Source organism: Corvus hawaiiensis, chromosome 3 (genome assembly GCF_020740725.1).
Source record: "Corvus hawaiiensis isolate bCorHaw1 chromosome 3, bCorHaw1.pri.cur, whole genome shotgun sequence".
NCBI classification, from domain to species: domain Eukaryota; kingdom Metazoa; phylum Chordata; class Aves; order Passeriformes; family Corvidae; genus Corvus; species Corvus hawaiiensis.
The window spans coordinates 100,516,875-100,533,351 of record NC_063215.1 but is presented as its reverse complement, the minus strand read 5'-3'; the positions used below and the strand labels follow the sequence as shown (position 1 = coordinate 100,533,351).

At 45.2% G+C, this 16,477-nt stretch overlaps 1 protein-coding gene across 1 annotated transcript; it reads left to right on the top strand.

Moving 5' to 3' along the window:
- The first annotated feature begins 152 nt into the window (after window positions 1-152).
- On the top strand, window positions 153-15,429 carry SNX5 (sorting nexin 5). Its single transcript, XM_048299086.1, has 13 exons — window positions 153-256; window positions 7,319-7,423; window positions 7,898-8,008; window positions 8,569-8,690; window positions 9,017-9,140; window positions 9,762-9,857; window positions 10,727-10,832; window positions 10,912-10,987; window positions 11,853-11,892; window positions 12,006-12,092; window positions 13,175-13,334; window positions 14,060-14,145; window positions 14,873-15,429. Exons 1-13 carry the CDS (start codon window positions 224-226, stop codon window positions 14,918-14,920), a joined length of 1,194 nt encoding a protein of 397 aa, XP_048155043.1. The 5' UTR covers window positions 153-223; the 3' UTR covers window positions 14,921-15,429.
- Window positions 15,430-16,477: the final 1,048 nt, after the last annotated feature.

The following is a 16,477-nucleotide window of genomic DNA, read 5'->3' as shown; positions in this document are numbered from 1 at the left end:
AGGGCTATAGGGAAAAGAACCCAAATCTTTAAATGCAAGACAAAAAAAAAAAAAGCGTTGTGGTGCCATCTTGGATGAAGGCAAACAGCGCCCTGCCCTCACCGAAGATGGCGAGTGCCCCTCGGGGGGTGTGGCGGCGGCGGCTCCGCCCGGGTTATATGGGAAGAGGTGGCGGGGAGGAGGAGAAAGAGAAAGGTGGAGGGTGGTTGCCTCTCCCGGAGATATGGCTCTGCTCCGTGGGGACGCGCAGGACAAGGTGAGGGCGGCGGGCCGGGTCTGGCTGGGGCGGGCGGTGAGGGCGCAGCCGAGCTGCCCCCGCGGCGTGAGAATGAGCTCCCTGCTCCCTCTGCCCCCGGCAGCGCTGGGACAGTGACAGGTTTTTAATTTCTGCTCCGTTTAGGGTTTGTTTTTAAAGCATTAGTCGCCTTAGTCCTCGTGCCTTTGGCGCACCCACGTCTCCTGATGGCGGGGGGTCAGGGTGGCCCGGGGCGAGCGTGGGGAGCAGCGCCTGAAGGGAGAGGTGCCCCGGGAAAGACAGGGGGGTGGGGAGGATTAAAGCCGGAGTGGGAAGGAGGAGGAGGAAGGAGGGAAGGGCTGTGCAGCTGCCGTGAGCCAGTGCGGGTTGCACTCCTGTGCCGAGGTAGGAGCAGGGCGATAACCAGGGCCCTGGAGCTGCGGGAACTGGGCCTGGCAGGTGATGCAGGAGCAGGACCTGCTCGCCAGGACCTGTCCCTGGGCACAGCCGGCGAAGTGCTGTAGGCGACTGTGCTGCGGGGGGTTAAACTTGCTCTTCCTCAGTGGGTCAGCTGCCCTGCGTGTCAGTGACCGGCCTTCCTGGCGGTGTGCTCTGGGTTAATTAGGCTGTCAGCTGTTACTTCACCTTCGGTGCCCCTTTCCCTTGGTTGTCACATCAGCAGCTCGCTTAGGTTTCCTTTGTCCGGAGAAGTGTTGAAGCTGTAAGTGCCAAGGAGCTTCATGTCTTCCCTTTGAAGCAGCACAGGGTGTCTCCTAATGTGAAGACTCACAACTTCTCAGAGGAAATGCAAGTAAAATGCTGAAACAGGAACTTTGTGAATTAATGTTTATGTAGTGTAGACAGTGATTGGAATTATCTCTTCTACTGGACAAGCTGACTGGGTTAACTTTTGCTCTTAATAAGGTTTAATAACTACCCTCAACACACCTTGAAAAGGAGGCAAGGCAGCCCTGGAAGAGTCAGCAAGTTGCCTATTTGCCTTTCCTGTTGTCACATCTGCATGTGGTTTTTGCATTGTGGCTAAGCTTCACTGGCAGGAAGGTGACTTTGTTTTAAGCTGTTAGGTGTGCTGAAAGTCTCTTCAGTCTCTGTTTTCGCCAGCTTTTTGGAGCATGCATATTAGCTGAGGCAAGAAATACACCAGCTTTTATTAACGTCTTCTGGATAATTTCATTTTTTCTGCTTCTCTTCCATATGAATCTTGTTTTGAAACAATCCTGAGTCAGTAGGACAGGCAGAAGTTTGTAGAAGAAGCATTTTCTAGTAGCTTGCTGTGAGCTGGCCAGTGCTTTAAGTCTTTTCTGCTGCATGTGAAACTCTTTGTGTTAAAGTGTCTGCCCTTGGAGAATACTGAGTCTTTACAGGCCTGCAGGATCTGCAGGTGAGGGGTGGAGTGGAAGGTCAAACATCAACTCTCTTGCAGCTATTGGTAACTTTTGAGTGTTTATGTGCCTTTCTAACTCAGACAGGAATATCGGGGGGAGGGGAAAGCATTCTCGTGGTGGGGGCTGGAGTAGCTTTAAACTCTGATGCTCAGTGGACAAAGATTAGCTTGTTTTAGGTTGTAGGGCTGTCTTGGGATTCCAGCAGCACCGGGGAGGATAGAAATGCTCCTATCTTGTCTATTCCTGTTCAGGCAAAGAAACAACAACATGGGACTGGTGTGTGACCGGTAGATAAAACCCGTGCCTGTAAGGGAAACTTCATTAGGCATTAACTTAAATAGGAGTCACTGTTAAGTATAAACTAAAAACTGACCCTGAGGTGGCAAAGCAGGAGAGGATCAGGATATGTAGGAAGAGGAAGGGAGGGTAGGATAAGGGTGATTGGAAGTGCAGTGGAAAATAAGGTTTAATCTGTCATGGGGGAGGAAAAGGCACTTCAGAATTTGAAGTGAGTAGTGGGGCTTCCAAGCTATTTGAGTAAATACCTTGGTATTTCTTAATATCAGTGACTTCATGGTATTTTAAGGCTTCAGTCTGCAGTTAAAGTGTTCTAGATCAAAATCCTGAGAGCATGTATTGTAGCCCCTCTTTCTCAAAGCAATCAGTGGAAGACAAAATGTTGTGTCATGGCCTGGGACTTGCTGTTATCGCTCACAAATGGTGATTCTCTGCTGGACAAATTCTGCTGCATGTTCTGGAAGGAATGAGGCCACACTGGATCTTGCCTGTGCTTAGCAAAAAACCTGCTTCTGCATGCTGCTGGGCCTGAAATCAAGTGGGGAGGTGAGCTGCTAGCAAGGTGACAGCTCCTGGATAGGGATAACACACTCTCAAGGACATGCAGCCTCCACGATGCTGGCCCAGCAGTTTGGGCTAATGGAAGGTGAAGCCAGCATGGTGAGGCTGCTGTATTCCTGAGACTCCCTGCCGCCAGCTCTGGCCTCACTGCAGGAGGTCAGGAAAGCATTCTTGGGGATGCTGATTGTGGCCTGGGGGTTTGCTGCTGCTGCACAATTTCCATTTGAGCGGGGCCAGGAGTGCTCAGCCCCAGGCTGTGCTCTGCAGGCACACAGGGGGCTTGCCCTGCATGGCCAAAGCTGCTGCTTGACTCCTCGAACTGAGGAAGAAGCTGTGGCTTGGGTGGAGGTGTCCTGTGTGCTGCTGGTGGTACAGGGTGAGCCCGTGAGGTTTTTGCTTGGAATATGGCATCCTTGAATGTTTATAGTGTCCTTCCCTCTGTCAGGAGGGGTGTGACCTGCTGGTTTCTGCAGAGAGCGATGCAGAGATCCCTCTGGCAGGAGAGGGCCAGTTTATTGCACAGCCAGAGGCAACAGGTGCTCTGGGCCTTCTGCTTCCTTGGCAAGCACTGCACTTGCTGAGGAATGCCATTTCAGTGTGATTACATTGAGCTGTTATTCCCTCTTTATCTGTGTTTTAAGCAAAACAATTAAACCTTTGCATCACTGGAGCTCTCCAGTCCAAAGTCACAAATTTGGGGAAGCATTTTCTATAGCATAAGTAAGCCCTGGTTCAATTTTCCTGGCTGTGTGTAACCAGACCACTTCAGGACTGTTCAGCTCAGTGTCAGAGTGGTAACAGCAAACCTGTCACAAAGGCTGCAAGATCCAAACTTCACATGTGCTCTGTTGGCTCTGTAGTGCTGCATGCCTGCAGTGCACTTTCAGATGTCCTTTTAGCATCCTGATTAAAGGAAACTTAAGCTGTTTGTGCTGAATATGACTAAAATGTAGTTCCAGCAGCTAATGCTGCTGCTATCTGCTGGCCAGATTCTCTGCTGGTTAACTCCTGGGTGTCGAAACAAGGCCCTCTGGAATGGAGGGCTCTGTATAACATCAGAAAACATCATGATCTTTTAGTGGTCTCCGGAGGGCACCTAAGCAGCTTTAATTAGAAATCCTGCCCTGTAAAAAGTAATGGATTCTAGGCAGTGGCAGAGGTAATTACTACTGAAGTCTTGTTTGTGGGCTGTTGCTTGAATGACAGCAGGGAGGTGATCAGTAAGGGGAGAGGGTTTTTAAAAGGTAGCTGACAATAAGCAGAAAGCTTTGACATGTGAGCCTTTGTGGAAGGGCTCCTTGCTGCTTCCAAGAGCCTGGCTATGTGGAAAACCCCTGGATTAATCTGTCTTTGAGAACAAATACGTATTTCACTAGCAGTCAGAAGTTGTACACAGTTGCTTGCACTGGCAGATTCTTTTGTTAGAATGCAGAAGTGACACCGAGTCATCCAGAGCTGATGCTAAAACTGCAAAGGGTGGAACTGTAAAAGCAGCAGCTCAGGCCTCTCACCAGAACTAAGAGACTTCAGTGGTTGAGGGCATTTCCTTCCACTGGGTGCCTGCAAGCATCAAGATGTGTTTGCATTTGGGTGAGGCCTGATCAGAAATGTAATGTCTGTCAGGCAGAAGTCTGGGTAGCTGATGGTCATCACACCATTGTACTTAAGTGATCCAGCTTTTTTTTTTTTTTCCCCCCCTAGCATCTCTAACAAATGGAAAAAAAGCAAAATTCTAAAATTCTACCTGGAATGGGTACAGTAGTAATCTCTGATGTTTCCTGGGCTTCTAGATCAGGTGTTTGTCATGGTGTCCTAATCAGTACCGTAATATCTATTTTTAATCTTCTCATCCTGAAACCTAGAAATGTTAACCAATATGATATCTATGTTGTTGTGAAGGGCTCTGCTTTGTCTTGTTCTAATTTCCAAGTTGGACAGGTGGACAGTATCTGTGCTGAACAGGGAGTAGTTTTGCCTGAATCCTCAAGAAACCCCAGGAATCCTGAAAGAAAGTCACTGACGAGTCTTGAGTCTAGAAGTGGGAGGTGTCAGAGAAGCTGCAACAGTTTCTGTAGTCATGGCTAACCAGAAGCTGCTTCTGGGAAAGAGAAATGAGAGTTGAAGGTGAGAGTACTGTGCTGGCTTTGGCTGAGTGTTTCAGTTTGCAGCCCAGCCCAGCTGTGTCCCCTCTGTGTGTCCTCTGTACCTATTTGGGTATCTGCTACAAGTAAGGAATAATCCCTTCCCAGCTGCTGAGCTTGGATTATATCCCTTGAGGGTATGGAGTACAGACTGGTTTCTGGTGACTGGATGGGGAAACTTCAGTTCTCTTGCCCTACTTCCTGGAGTCCTGGGAGGAAGCAGTGACATCCTAGCAGAGAAATGCCCCTGGATATGAAGGAGCTGCCAGAGAGTTCAGGTGGAGTGGTGACCTGGGAAAGCCTTGGGTTGGATGCCTGCTGTGGTAAAAGAACAATCCTGGGGTCTGGAGATGGATGTTTAATCCCTTTGCTCTGCACAGCCTTCATGTGACCATAAGCATGTTGGTCCCCATTCCTGCTTGTAGGATGGGTGTTGCAGAGATGGTGGCACGAAAGGTCCTGCGTGCGGAGCCATTGGTGCTGCAGAGCAGGTGCTTGTGTGGGTCAGGGGTTGGTGTGGGACACCTGCTGTGGGTGCTCACTGAGTTAGTGTTTTATAGAGCTCTGCTGACAGGAGTGGAGCTTCCTGCTTCCCATTCAGGGGACAAATGCTGCTCCAGCACTTTTTGTCGGGAAACAAAGCACTCCCTCCTCCTGAAGTCAGACAGCGTGAATATTCCCTTTTTAGTCTGAACCGTGATTGTGTAATCCTAAAGGTCTCTGGCCTGGAGTTAGGAGCCCACAGTGACCTCCACAGACCTACAGCAGACCAGGGGTCTTACAATCCTTGGTTTCATATAGCTCCAGGTCCTACTTGCAGTTGGTGCAGGGTGCCAGGAGACACATGCTTGTGACATGTTAACTGCTTTAACCTGACCAAGCAGGACTGCTTTATGTTCATGCTTGTCTGTCTCTTGTAGACAACTACTAGGCATGGAGAGGTGTGCAGACAGCATCTAATCATGGGTTACTTTCTCCACAAAACTTTGTAAGAAAGCTCCCAAATTCAGGACTGTCTTGATTTGTGTAATCCTTTCCTTAGTTTAGCTGAGAGGAAACAGTTTCCTTTGGCTTATCATACTTTCCAGACTCAGCAGTTCATATTGTTAGCACTGCTGATCCTGTTTGGACAGCAAATAGAAGTAAGCAAGATGTAAAACACTGGGGTCTGCATCTTTCTGCTTTGGCTGGTGGTGTTATCTGGCTGGGAAATGGGAAACACCAAGCAACTTGCCTTTCATTTGGCAACAAACAGCGAGCTGTGCTCTCAGTGAAGCTGATGGCTGACTGGTGGCCTTCTACCTGTCCTTCCTGCAGTGCCTGAGTGGAGCAGCTTCTGCCCAAACCCATGTCAGTGACCTCTGAACCATGCACCTCTGTTTGGCCTGTGCCTTCCTAGCAAGGACCAGAATTGCCTGCCTGTATGGGAACATAACAGTATGTCCTAAGTGGTGACTGGAGGGAAGTGATTACTGTTGGAATCCCTGTAGAGTTTGGAGTCCCACCATGTCCTTTTGGATGTGAACAGTGCCAGGGAGTGCTAGGAACTGTGTTCCAGGGCATGCTCTGTAAGTGTGCTTGCTGCCAAGGCAATGCCCAGGATGGGCTAAAAGTCTTCTGTCCTTCCCATCTTCTAGGAAGCTTAACGTGTTGCAAGCCATAAGGCTTAAAAAGTTTTATCTGTTACCTATCTCCTTTTAATTCTAGCTAACAGTGAGGACACAGCAGACAGAAGTGTTTTTATCGTGGCTGGAGGGTGCAGTGGTTGGGATATCCCTCACTTGTGCATGGCAGTCTCACCATAGGGGAGAGCAGTGGCAGGGGTGAATGCTCCCAGTCCTGGCAGCTGTGTCCTCTGCAGGCAGCCAGAGAGACTTGTCACATACCAGGTCTGGGCTGCAGATGGCCAGCCTAGGGGGAGGGAGCTTCCAGAGCCTTTTGGAAGCAAAGCTTCACCTTACAACAGGCGGCAGCCCATCAACAGTTCTTAGGCAGCTTTACAGAGGCTTCAGGCAGCATTTAGCCATCTGTGATATGATAGGATTGCTCAGATCCTGGCACCATTTGCCTGTGGGCTTGGATGCTGAAACTTAGTGTACACAGCAGCAGTAGGAGCAAGCTCCTGGCTGGTGTGGTCTGTGCTGCAGAGTGGTGAGATTGCAGTCCTGGTGCAGTTCTCTAGCCTGCTTTTCTGAGGCGGCCTTCAGAATTATCTCCAAAGGATAACCTCAGCATTCCTCCTGGCTCATACAGTCACTCTTCAGCAAATTCCCTGTGTTGTGACCTTGATCTCTGGTGGTTTCTCCCTTATGCAGAAAAGAGCAATGATTTGCTGGGCTGCAGCACTCAAGGGAGGGCCTCTCAGAAGACACTCTTCATGTGTAAGCTGGAGGATCTTCAACTGAGAAAGCTATTCCACTGCTCTTTAAAAGTTTAAGTATGCTTGAAATGATGTTCTGGGTCTAGGCTCTTGGAATGAATGAAGAAATAAGCCCCCAAAGGAAGATGCTGGCTCAGTTTAAGGCTATTTGAAGCACTGGGAAAGCAATTCTGGTCGTATGGGATGTACCTGAAGGCAGGGGTATAGTGCAGTGTGGTTCTTGTTCACGACTGATGATCAATGAGCTTCACTAAACCTACAGGCTTGATCAAGGATTATTCTGTGAATTCTCTTGCAGCTGAGGTCTGTATCTGTAGACCTGAATGTTGATCCTTCTCTCCAAATTGATATCCCCGATGCCCTAAGTGAAAAGGACAGAGTGAAGTTCACTGTGCACACTAAGGTAAGGTCACAGGCAAAAAGAGGCTGTGCAAGTATTTGCAGTACACATACCTGCAAAGATGGGCTTGGCAATGAAGAAAATCTAATTAGATGGAGATTTTCCACTTAAAGGTGGCCTGAGGATGTGTGTGTATATATATATACAGAAACTTCAGATTTCCTAGGATTTGAACACTCTAAACAGAGACAAGTAGCTGATGGTTAGGTTGGCTTTGCTAAGAAATCCTAGCTAGATGCCAGAAGGCTGGGGGGTAGGAAATGAGCTACTGTGAAATGTCACAAAACAAACTGCATTAAAACAGTACTTTTTTTTCCAACAGTCTCCTTAGTGGTACTGTTGAATAAGTGCCAGCTCAGCTAAAAGGGAGTGGGCAAGGCTCTTACTAAGCAGAATAGCTTCCTTTGGAAATGGACAGAAATGTTTCTAAAAGCACTGATTTATAAAACAGTGGGGCTTCTATATATTCTCTTCCAGACTACACTGCCAGCTTTTCAAAGCCCTGAGTTTTCAGTTACAAGGCAGCATGAAGACTTTGTGTGGTTACATGATACGCTCACTGAAACTGAAGAGTATGCAGGACTCATTGTAAGTACTTCCTGAAGACTGTGATTCTAGCTGAAAAACTTTAGCAATCTAAAGTGCCTACTAATAAGGGCATGAAATATGTTTTACCAGTGTTACTGGTGTTTTGTGACTTGGGTGTTCCCTATGCCTCCTGTTGCCTTAATTCCCTAAACATCTTGAGCGGTATGGCATTTATGTCCATGTTCCATATAGCTTAGAGCAGCAAAAGATGCTTTGAGAGTCCTTGACTCTGCGGTGGTATTAATATCTGCCTGAAGATGGCACACTGAAATAATCTATTAAATGTGGTCTTTCCTTCCTATCATCATTCCTTAGGAGGTGGCTGGCTGTGGGGTGGATTACAGAAACTGTTTCTCCGGGTTGGTTTTCCTTGTGGGACAGGGATAACACAAAGCAGGGATAACACAAAAATGTCAGTGTGCCTCTAGAATTCCTGGGTCATGCGCTCTTTACCACACTTTCCCATGACCAGGCAAAAGAGCCTTCTTCCAGAGAAGGCTAGAAGTAATCTTGGAAGACTTTATTTGCTAATATCCATGACTAACCAATTCCTTGCCTAGATACCTCCAGCACCTTCAAAGCCTGACTTTGATGGTCCCAGAGAGAAGATGCAGAAGCTGGGGGAAGGAGAAGTGTCTATGACAAAAGAAGAGTTTGCCAAAATGAAGCAAGAGCTGGAAGCGTAAGTAAAATGGGTCTACTGCCAAAAGCTGCATTTAGAGAAGCCTCCTGGGAGAGCAGCCTCATTTGGTGATAAATGATCTTGAGTTCAAAACCCTTGTTTTGAAGGGTGTCTTGAAAATCCTGGAGCTGAGGAGTTGCCCAGCTTTTCCAGCTTTCAAGCTGGAAAACTTCCTAGCTAAAGAGATTGGAAGTAGCTTCACTATCACGAGCTGGCTATTTCAGAAGCCTGCAGTTGAATATTTTCATGGGATAAACTTAAAGCAATTCTTTGTATATTGAAGAAAGCAGTACAAGGGAGGATCTCAGTCTGTTGTTTCCTTGCAGTGAATACCTCGCTGTCTTCAAGAAGACTGTCTCATCACATGAGATCTTCCTGCAGCGGATTGCTTCTCATCCTGTGCTCAGCAAAGATCGCAATTTCCATGTTTTCCTGGAGTATGACCAGGATGTAAGACTTTTTTCCTTGTTTCCTTTTCCAAGTGAGGTAAACTGTTAGGAGTGTTCTTGTTTTTGCTGGGCACAGTCAGAATGTTCTGTGAATCTTTGCAGCATCAGCAAGTAGATTTTGCAAGTATTTCTATGAGATGACTGAAGGATGAAAGCCTGACCTTCAGACTTTTCTGTTATAAATCTCAGTGTTTCTAAGTCTGTCAAATTTCTCAGGAAGCCACCTTTGCATGTCTTTATCTTGGGAGCATGTATGACTCAGGTGTACCTGTGCTGTGTTGCATGATCCTGAAATGGAGGAATGGAGGTGTATTAAAGTCAGTCCTGCATGTGTTTTGTCACACCTAATTGAGTGATAGATGCTGATCCAAGATATGCAAGGAGAAATTGAACTGTTTCTGGAAATAAGAAAAATCTGTGGCACAGAGTAGTTGAACTACTTGTAGCCAAGCCACTTGTTACATGTTACATTTTTATATGGGTGTTATGGAGGGCTTGGAAATGAACCTGCTCTGACACGTGCTAGATATAAAGGATGTTACTACCTTGCAAGTGACAAAACAGTCACTGTTTTTTCCTCTCTGGGTATAACTTTAAATCTGATTTGGCCTCTCTATTACAGCTGAGTGTTCGGAGGAAAAACACTAAAGAGATGTTTGGTGGCTTTTTAAAAAGTGTAGTAAAGAGTGCTGATGAGGTCCTCTTCTCTGGAGTCAAGGTAAGGTTGTTGCTTTGTCTCTTACCCTAATCTTGATTGTTTCTTGCTTCCTGCTCCAAGGAAGTTACCCCTGTCTGCTTCAGGCTTGCTGTGCATGAGGCTCAGCTACTGACATTAACCTGCCTTGTTAGTGCTCTCCCAACTTGAGGGGAGGAGCCTGTATTAATTTTGACTTCTATAGAAATAAGACACTGGAGCTTTAGGCTGTTAAATTTATAATTTAACAAAGTTTCTGGATGCAGAAGAGTTGCTTTAATACCTGATACTGGTGGAGAGGAAGAAATTATAGCTTCAGGAAATGGGCGTGTGGATTTTGTCTGCTTTGGAGCTCTGAATAGACATGATTGATGGGTTTCTGCTTATGCTAGACAAGATCAAATACTAAAGACTCCTGTAACTGGTCTTGCTCCAGCTTTTATCATGTTGCCACGGCAACATTTCCCAATAAGCTTGTTGTTCTATCCACAGTGTCATGAAACATTACAATATGTATCATGTTTGGTGTGGATGAGAAACAACCTTGTAAACTGCTTAGCCCTTAGCTAGAGTGTTGCATCAGGCTTAGGAAATAAATTTCCAGCAGCTGGGAGTCCTGAGGGTTGTCCCATACCAACTTACTGGCTGCTTCAGACAACCTGCATCAGTATTTGAGTGTCAACTTCATCTTCCCTGCATAGTGAGAAAGAAGCTTGGCAGGTGGCTTGGTTTGTCAAACCCTTGCCTCACATCTGGTCTTGAACATTTTTTCAATGAGGACTGGTGGGCCTCATGCTCAGGCCCAGGTTATGTTTGTTTCTTTGGCCCTTCCCAAAATAGGGAAGAGGTTGTATTCTGCAGTTCCTGACTTAACAGGTCATATTCTTTTTCAGGAAGTAGAAGATTTTTTTGAGCAAGAGAAGACTTTTCTTGTGAACTACTACAACAGAATCAAGGATGCATGTGCAAAAGCAGATAAGATGACAAGATCTCATAAAAGTGAATCTTTTCAAAGCCCTTTCAAAAGATCATGCAGTTTTGCTGATTTCAGCCTGAAAACCTTGTCTTGTTCTTGCAGATGTTGCAGATGACTATATTTATACTTCAGCTTGTTTGAACAGCCTGGCATTAGAAGAGCCTACAATTATCAAAAAGTAAGCAATTCTAACTGCTCATAAACACATCCTGAGTCTGGCAATACCAAGTTTCTTCTGTAAAATCCAGAGGATTGAGTCATAGGTGGTTTGAGTTTCTTGAATTACAAGCAAGTGGCATTAAAACTTTCCTTCCTCTGGTACTCCTGCTGTGGCAGACCTGATGTTATCAATTGCACCTAACTCTGAACTAGTTGATCTCTTGCCTGTTGTGTCCTAGAGGTTACTTGTGCTGGTCATCAACACTTATAAACAGAAATCTCCTTGCTTCTCTTCAGGTCACAAACTGCTAGAGACTCTTGAAGAAAGGGTTTATGCGTGTGTGTTCTACTGTGCTGTTAAATATAACTGCACTAGGTCAGCTTATGCTAGGTCTGTACCATCTTCTGGACCTTTGCACTTCCAGAATAGTAGGGGATTTTTAAGCTGGGGAAACCCAGTCACCTTTTCTGAGGTGACTTCTTCCACTTTTTGACTTTGCTATCAATTTACCAAGACCTTGTTAAAACAGAGTGTATAGCTGAACAAACAAGTCAGCTTATCCCTCTTGGATAGCAGCAGGGATATTCTCCACAAGACCTTTATGCTCTGGAGATCAGCATTGTTACATTAAATGGTGTTGAGCTGCTAAGCTGTACTTCTCTGGTAGGCTGGAATCCAGCACATTGAACCTTTTTTCCAGGTCTTTGCCTAAATGAATTTATTTTGAGCCCTGGATTTGTAGTTTATTTATTTTGAGTTTGGATCTGTATACAGGAGTAAACTCCAGCCTTCGGCTTTCTGTTTTCCTGCCAAATGATCCTGGCATTTATCAGACTAAGAAGTATCTCAAACTTACTTACGCATTTTTTTTTTCTCTCACTAGGTACTTGTTGAAAGTTGCAGAGCTCTTTGAGAAACTCAGGGTAAGAGAATCTTTGCTGGGGGTGGGTGTGGGGGAGAAGAATCTCTGACTCTGGGTGTTGCTGTTCTCTGTTACACACCAACTATCTGATTTTTTTTTTTTTTCCATTTGCAGAAGGTAGAGAGTAGAGTTTCATCTGATGAAGACTTAAAGCTCTCTGAACTGTTGAGGTACTACATGCTCAATATAGAAGCTGCTAAGGTGAGAACAGTTTTCTTTTTGAAGCTTAGTTTTGTTATGGGCAGCATGACTCACTCATGGTGTTCTTTGTGCTTTAAGAAGACAGGAAAGTGGACCCTTGTTTTGTGTAAGAAACCTGATACTCTTAAACCACAGCAGAATATAGAAGCTATATATTAGCTAGCTGGAGCCCAGCCACTTAGAAAAGACCTTGGACCAATTTTTCTTTGGCATGTAAAGTGGAAGAACTCTTTAAATTTCTGTAAGTTAGAGCAAACTGAATTTAAGTCTGCAGCAGTTTCTTCCCTGTCCCCTGCCTGAGTACTCATGGACTTGCCAATAAAATCAATGATGAATAATTAGTAGTTGGGATTGACTTCAGGATTTTTAGAGTACCTTAGCACAAATATGTGGTAACTTGTGAGGGTTATTGGAGCCTGGACTTCCAAGAGGGTTTTGGTAGATTGATGTGACTGCAAAAGCCTTGCTGGCAACTCTTCTAATCTCTTGATTTGACAGGGGGGTGACTGTGCTGAAAAAAGGTATCTAGGTATAACCTACAGGGCCTCTTCATCTAGAGTCCTACCAGTGATGTCAGGTGCCCTAGAACATCCACTACAGCCTCCCTCAGTGTGATGTACTGTTATTTAGACACCACAACTATATTCCTGCTAGATTAGAAAGGGATTGGCTCAGAGACTTGTACTACTTCTCCTGTTTAGGTTAGTGCAGTGCTTCAGTCAAACTGTCAGTTCTCCAATGAATTAAATGTCTGCTGGAAGTAGACTGAGGGAATTCAGAAAGTGCTTTTCCTCCTTAGTGGAGAGATCCACCTTACAGCAGGATAAACTACTTTAAGGGAAGAAATTATGCCTATAGCAGCTCTTAGACTTCCTTCACTAAGGTGTAAGTGGCTGTCCTGAAAATGCAGTGCTGCACTGTGAAAGGCTCCTATTGCTATGCCAAGAGCAGGCTGTAATAGCTTGTTGGAAAAAGCAGAATCTGGTGCTGGAAGAAGTGAAACCTCCTGCTGCTAAGGTAGTTGTAACCTCAGTTTGGGAAGTAGTCCTGCTAAGGCTCTGCTGTGCTATTTGTCTATTCAGGATCTTTTGTACAGACGAACCAGGGCTCTAGTCGACTATGAGAACTCGAACAAAGCTCTAGACAAAGCCAGACTAAAGAGCAAGGACGTCAAGCTGGCTGAGGCACATCAACAGGAGTGCTGTCAGAAGTTTGAAAAGATTTCAGAATCTGCAAAACAAGGTAAAACAGGCTTTGCTGTACTTACGCTTAAAGGAGAGCTTAATGCAGTCGAGGTCTCCATCTGACCTTCAGCTACTGAAGGCTCCTGAACAAATAGCCTGGACATCCCAAGGACAGTATAGGTGCCTGTAAAACTAATGCAGCTAAACATTTTTAAAAACAATTCTCTGTAGAAGAGCAGTGTCAGTACTACACCAACCTTATTCCTAGTATTTGCTTTCTGGACTGAACTCAGCCTCCATGTGAATGTAACTACTTAGGTAGTAGAAGGTAACTAATTATCTCAGTCAGAACTGTGCAAACAGGCTTTTGCTCTGTCCCAGTGCAGCTGAGTGCCTTATACAGAGTTTCAAACACTGGTTCTTAGTAGAAGTGTATGTGTGTGTGTGTATATATATTTGGACAATATAAAGCAGAGGAAACATGCTTGCACGGTATACATGCTGCTCCTTTAGTGTATCTGGCTTTTAAATGTTCTGTGTTCTCACAGAGTTTGTGTGGCTTTTTCTGTTTTATTCCAGCTGTCTTCCTACGAAGCTTTTCTGTCTCAGGCTGTCATGTGATGACTGCATCTCTGTCTAGAAACAGCAAGACTAACTCTTGAACCTTTTTTTTTGAAAAAATACTGTAATTTGAGCTGTACAACTCCTGAAACATAAGGACATTACTGAAACTTGTCGCACTTTGTATCTCTCTCTTATCTTTGTTTTTTTCCTTCTCTACAGAACTGATGAGCTTCAAACAGAAGAGAATAGCAGCATTCCGCAAAAATTTAATTGAAATGGCAGAACTGGAAATAAAACATGCAAAGGTGTGTTCTCTGGAATTTAACAGGCATGGGTTGAGAGAAGTGCGTATTGTGTAACTGGGAGGATTTGCTGGGTCACCTGACTTCCCATCAGGCAGCCTCATCTGTGGGGCTTGACCCCGACTGTGTCTAGAGGCAGCTGCTGCTTCCAGTGCTCCTGAGTGCTGTGACAAGAGCACATCCTGCAGTTTGTGATCAGGCTGTCAATCCTTGTCGCTTGGCTTGTCAGCAGAGGGGACACTGGCTTTGTAGCAGCCTCTGCCAAGCTTTGCTAGGCAGGCTTGAAGGGTCTGTTAACTTAGTGTAGAGAAACAAAGCAGTAACTGTGCATCCTCAGCTCCTTTTGAAGAAGGGAAGTCTAATGTCCCACTCCCTGAGAATACTGGACTTTACCACAGGCAGCTGCTTCAGTGCTGAACTGGAATGTGACACAAAGGCCTTGACAACACTGCTCAGTTTGGCCCTCTTTAAAAGCTTCCTGTTGTCTCCTGCCCTTCTCCTTACCACAAACTGAGTCATGGTTGCAGGCCTGCAGGAAGAGGCAGACTGTATGATCTGGTTTTGGTTCTTTACCAAATGAGTGTTTGTCTTTGCAGTAGGAGATCTTTAGCATTGGCATAGGCTACAAAATCCTGTGATGGACCCACTATTTGGGAAGCTGCTTTGTTGTGAAAGGCAGGATTTGAATTATCAGTCATCCTCATCTGAAACTAATTCTCTTCCTTTGCAGAACAATGTGTCTCTCCTGCAGAGCTGTATTGACTTGTTCAAGAACTGAGGAGTCTTACTCTGAAAATGTGACAAAAGCATCAATTGCACTCAATGGCCAGGGGCAACTTACTGGCTTGACTTCATTATCTTAAAATAAATATTGTCACTGAGATTGTTTCACTAATACTTAAAAATGTTGGTAGTGATACATTGACTTTATTGGTATAAATGGGAGCTGAATTGTGTATGAATTGTCTGGATGTAGCTAACATCCTGTTGGCTGATAACTCAAAATGAGTCAAATGTAAGAAATTAATTTGCTGTTGACTGACTTCATCTAGCAGAAAAAGTTTACTGAGAACTCCTTTTTTGCAGGATCATAATCTGTCTCTTCATGACCCTGATATATTTAAAACGTGCAAGTGAGAGTGACTTAAGGGTAATAATTTTATAAAGTGAATATCTTAGCATTCCACTTCCCAGACAGATTTATACTACAATATATTTTGAATTTCTATAACTACATTCACTATTTGTACACTTGGGCAACACAGCAAATAAAGATGTCTGACACAATGGGCTGTTGTATGGCAAGAATTTGTGTGGGATGTAAAGTGACAAAGAGGCTTCAGACACAGAACTATCATGAATTACTCATTACCTGGAGCTCTTCAGAGCAGTAGAGAGAAATATTTGGCTCAAGAGGATTGTTCTTGGAATGGGTGTTGAAATGAAATGCGTGGACTTCAAGTCATTTTGCTGTTTGCATGGCTGTCTGCAACTTTTTCTTCCACTATGCTGCACATACAGCGTTATAAAGTAATTTTACACCTCCTACTAGCAACAAGAGGCTGTTTAAATCTTCAGGGCTTCTGGAATCATAGGCCTGGACAATCTTCTGTGAGGTATAAACCTCCTGAAACTTTGCATGGCTGGCTGGGCTCACACTGCCACAGCTGAGGTGGCTCAGCCCATAAACCCCAGGGCCATCACTGGACAGTTTGCTATCAGTGGGCACATATGGATACAGGTCAGTGAGTCAGATCCTCCTAAAGGCAGCTTTTTGGGTAAGATGAATGTCTCAGCCTTGCTTAATTTCATGTGACTAAACTTCTAATCATGCTCAAAGTAGGCTCTGTGGCTGTGCTCTGGGCAGACTGCCTGAAGCAGCTTCAACCAGAGAAGCTCTGAGAATAGGCAGCTCAGTGGCAGTTTCTATGGGTTTACTTTCCTATGACCTACTGCTTTTCCTTCCCCATGAAAACTGAGCAGCTTTTGCCAGCCACACCTGCAGCAGAGTAGCTGAAAAATGTCTGAATTCCTTTTTCCTTTGTTTGAGAGGAATAGTTTCAACCTATGGTTGCTTGTCATAAGCCCATTGTGCACATGTGGCCTCTATGTAGCTGATAGGTGACAGTGATGCTTTCTTGACAGATTTAAGCTCCTTGCCACTTGTCCTGGGGTCATTAGTAGTCCCAAACTGGACTGGCAAAGCTTTGGCTTTCTCCAGAGAAAGGGTGCAGTTGTTTTTGCCATGGCAAGCAACACTTCATGTCCCAACTCCAGACTATGGTAGGTTTCATGCACTGCCTGTCGCTGTGTGTTCGAAGCTGAGTGAGAGACC

Coding starts and splice junctions, on each gene's coding strand:
- SNX5 (XM_048299086.1), top strand. CDS start 224: ATGGCTCTGCTCCGTGGGGACGCGCAGGACAAG. Junction 9,141..9,761: donor TCCTGGAGTATGACCAGGAT/GTAAGACTTTTT, acceptor TCTCTATTACAG/CTGAGTGTTCGGAGGAAAAA. Junction 12,093..13,174: donor TCAATATAGAAGCTGCTAAG/GTGAGAACAGTT, acceptor TTGTCTATTCAG/GATCTTTTGTACAGACGAAC.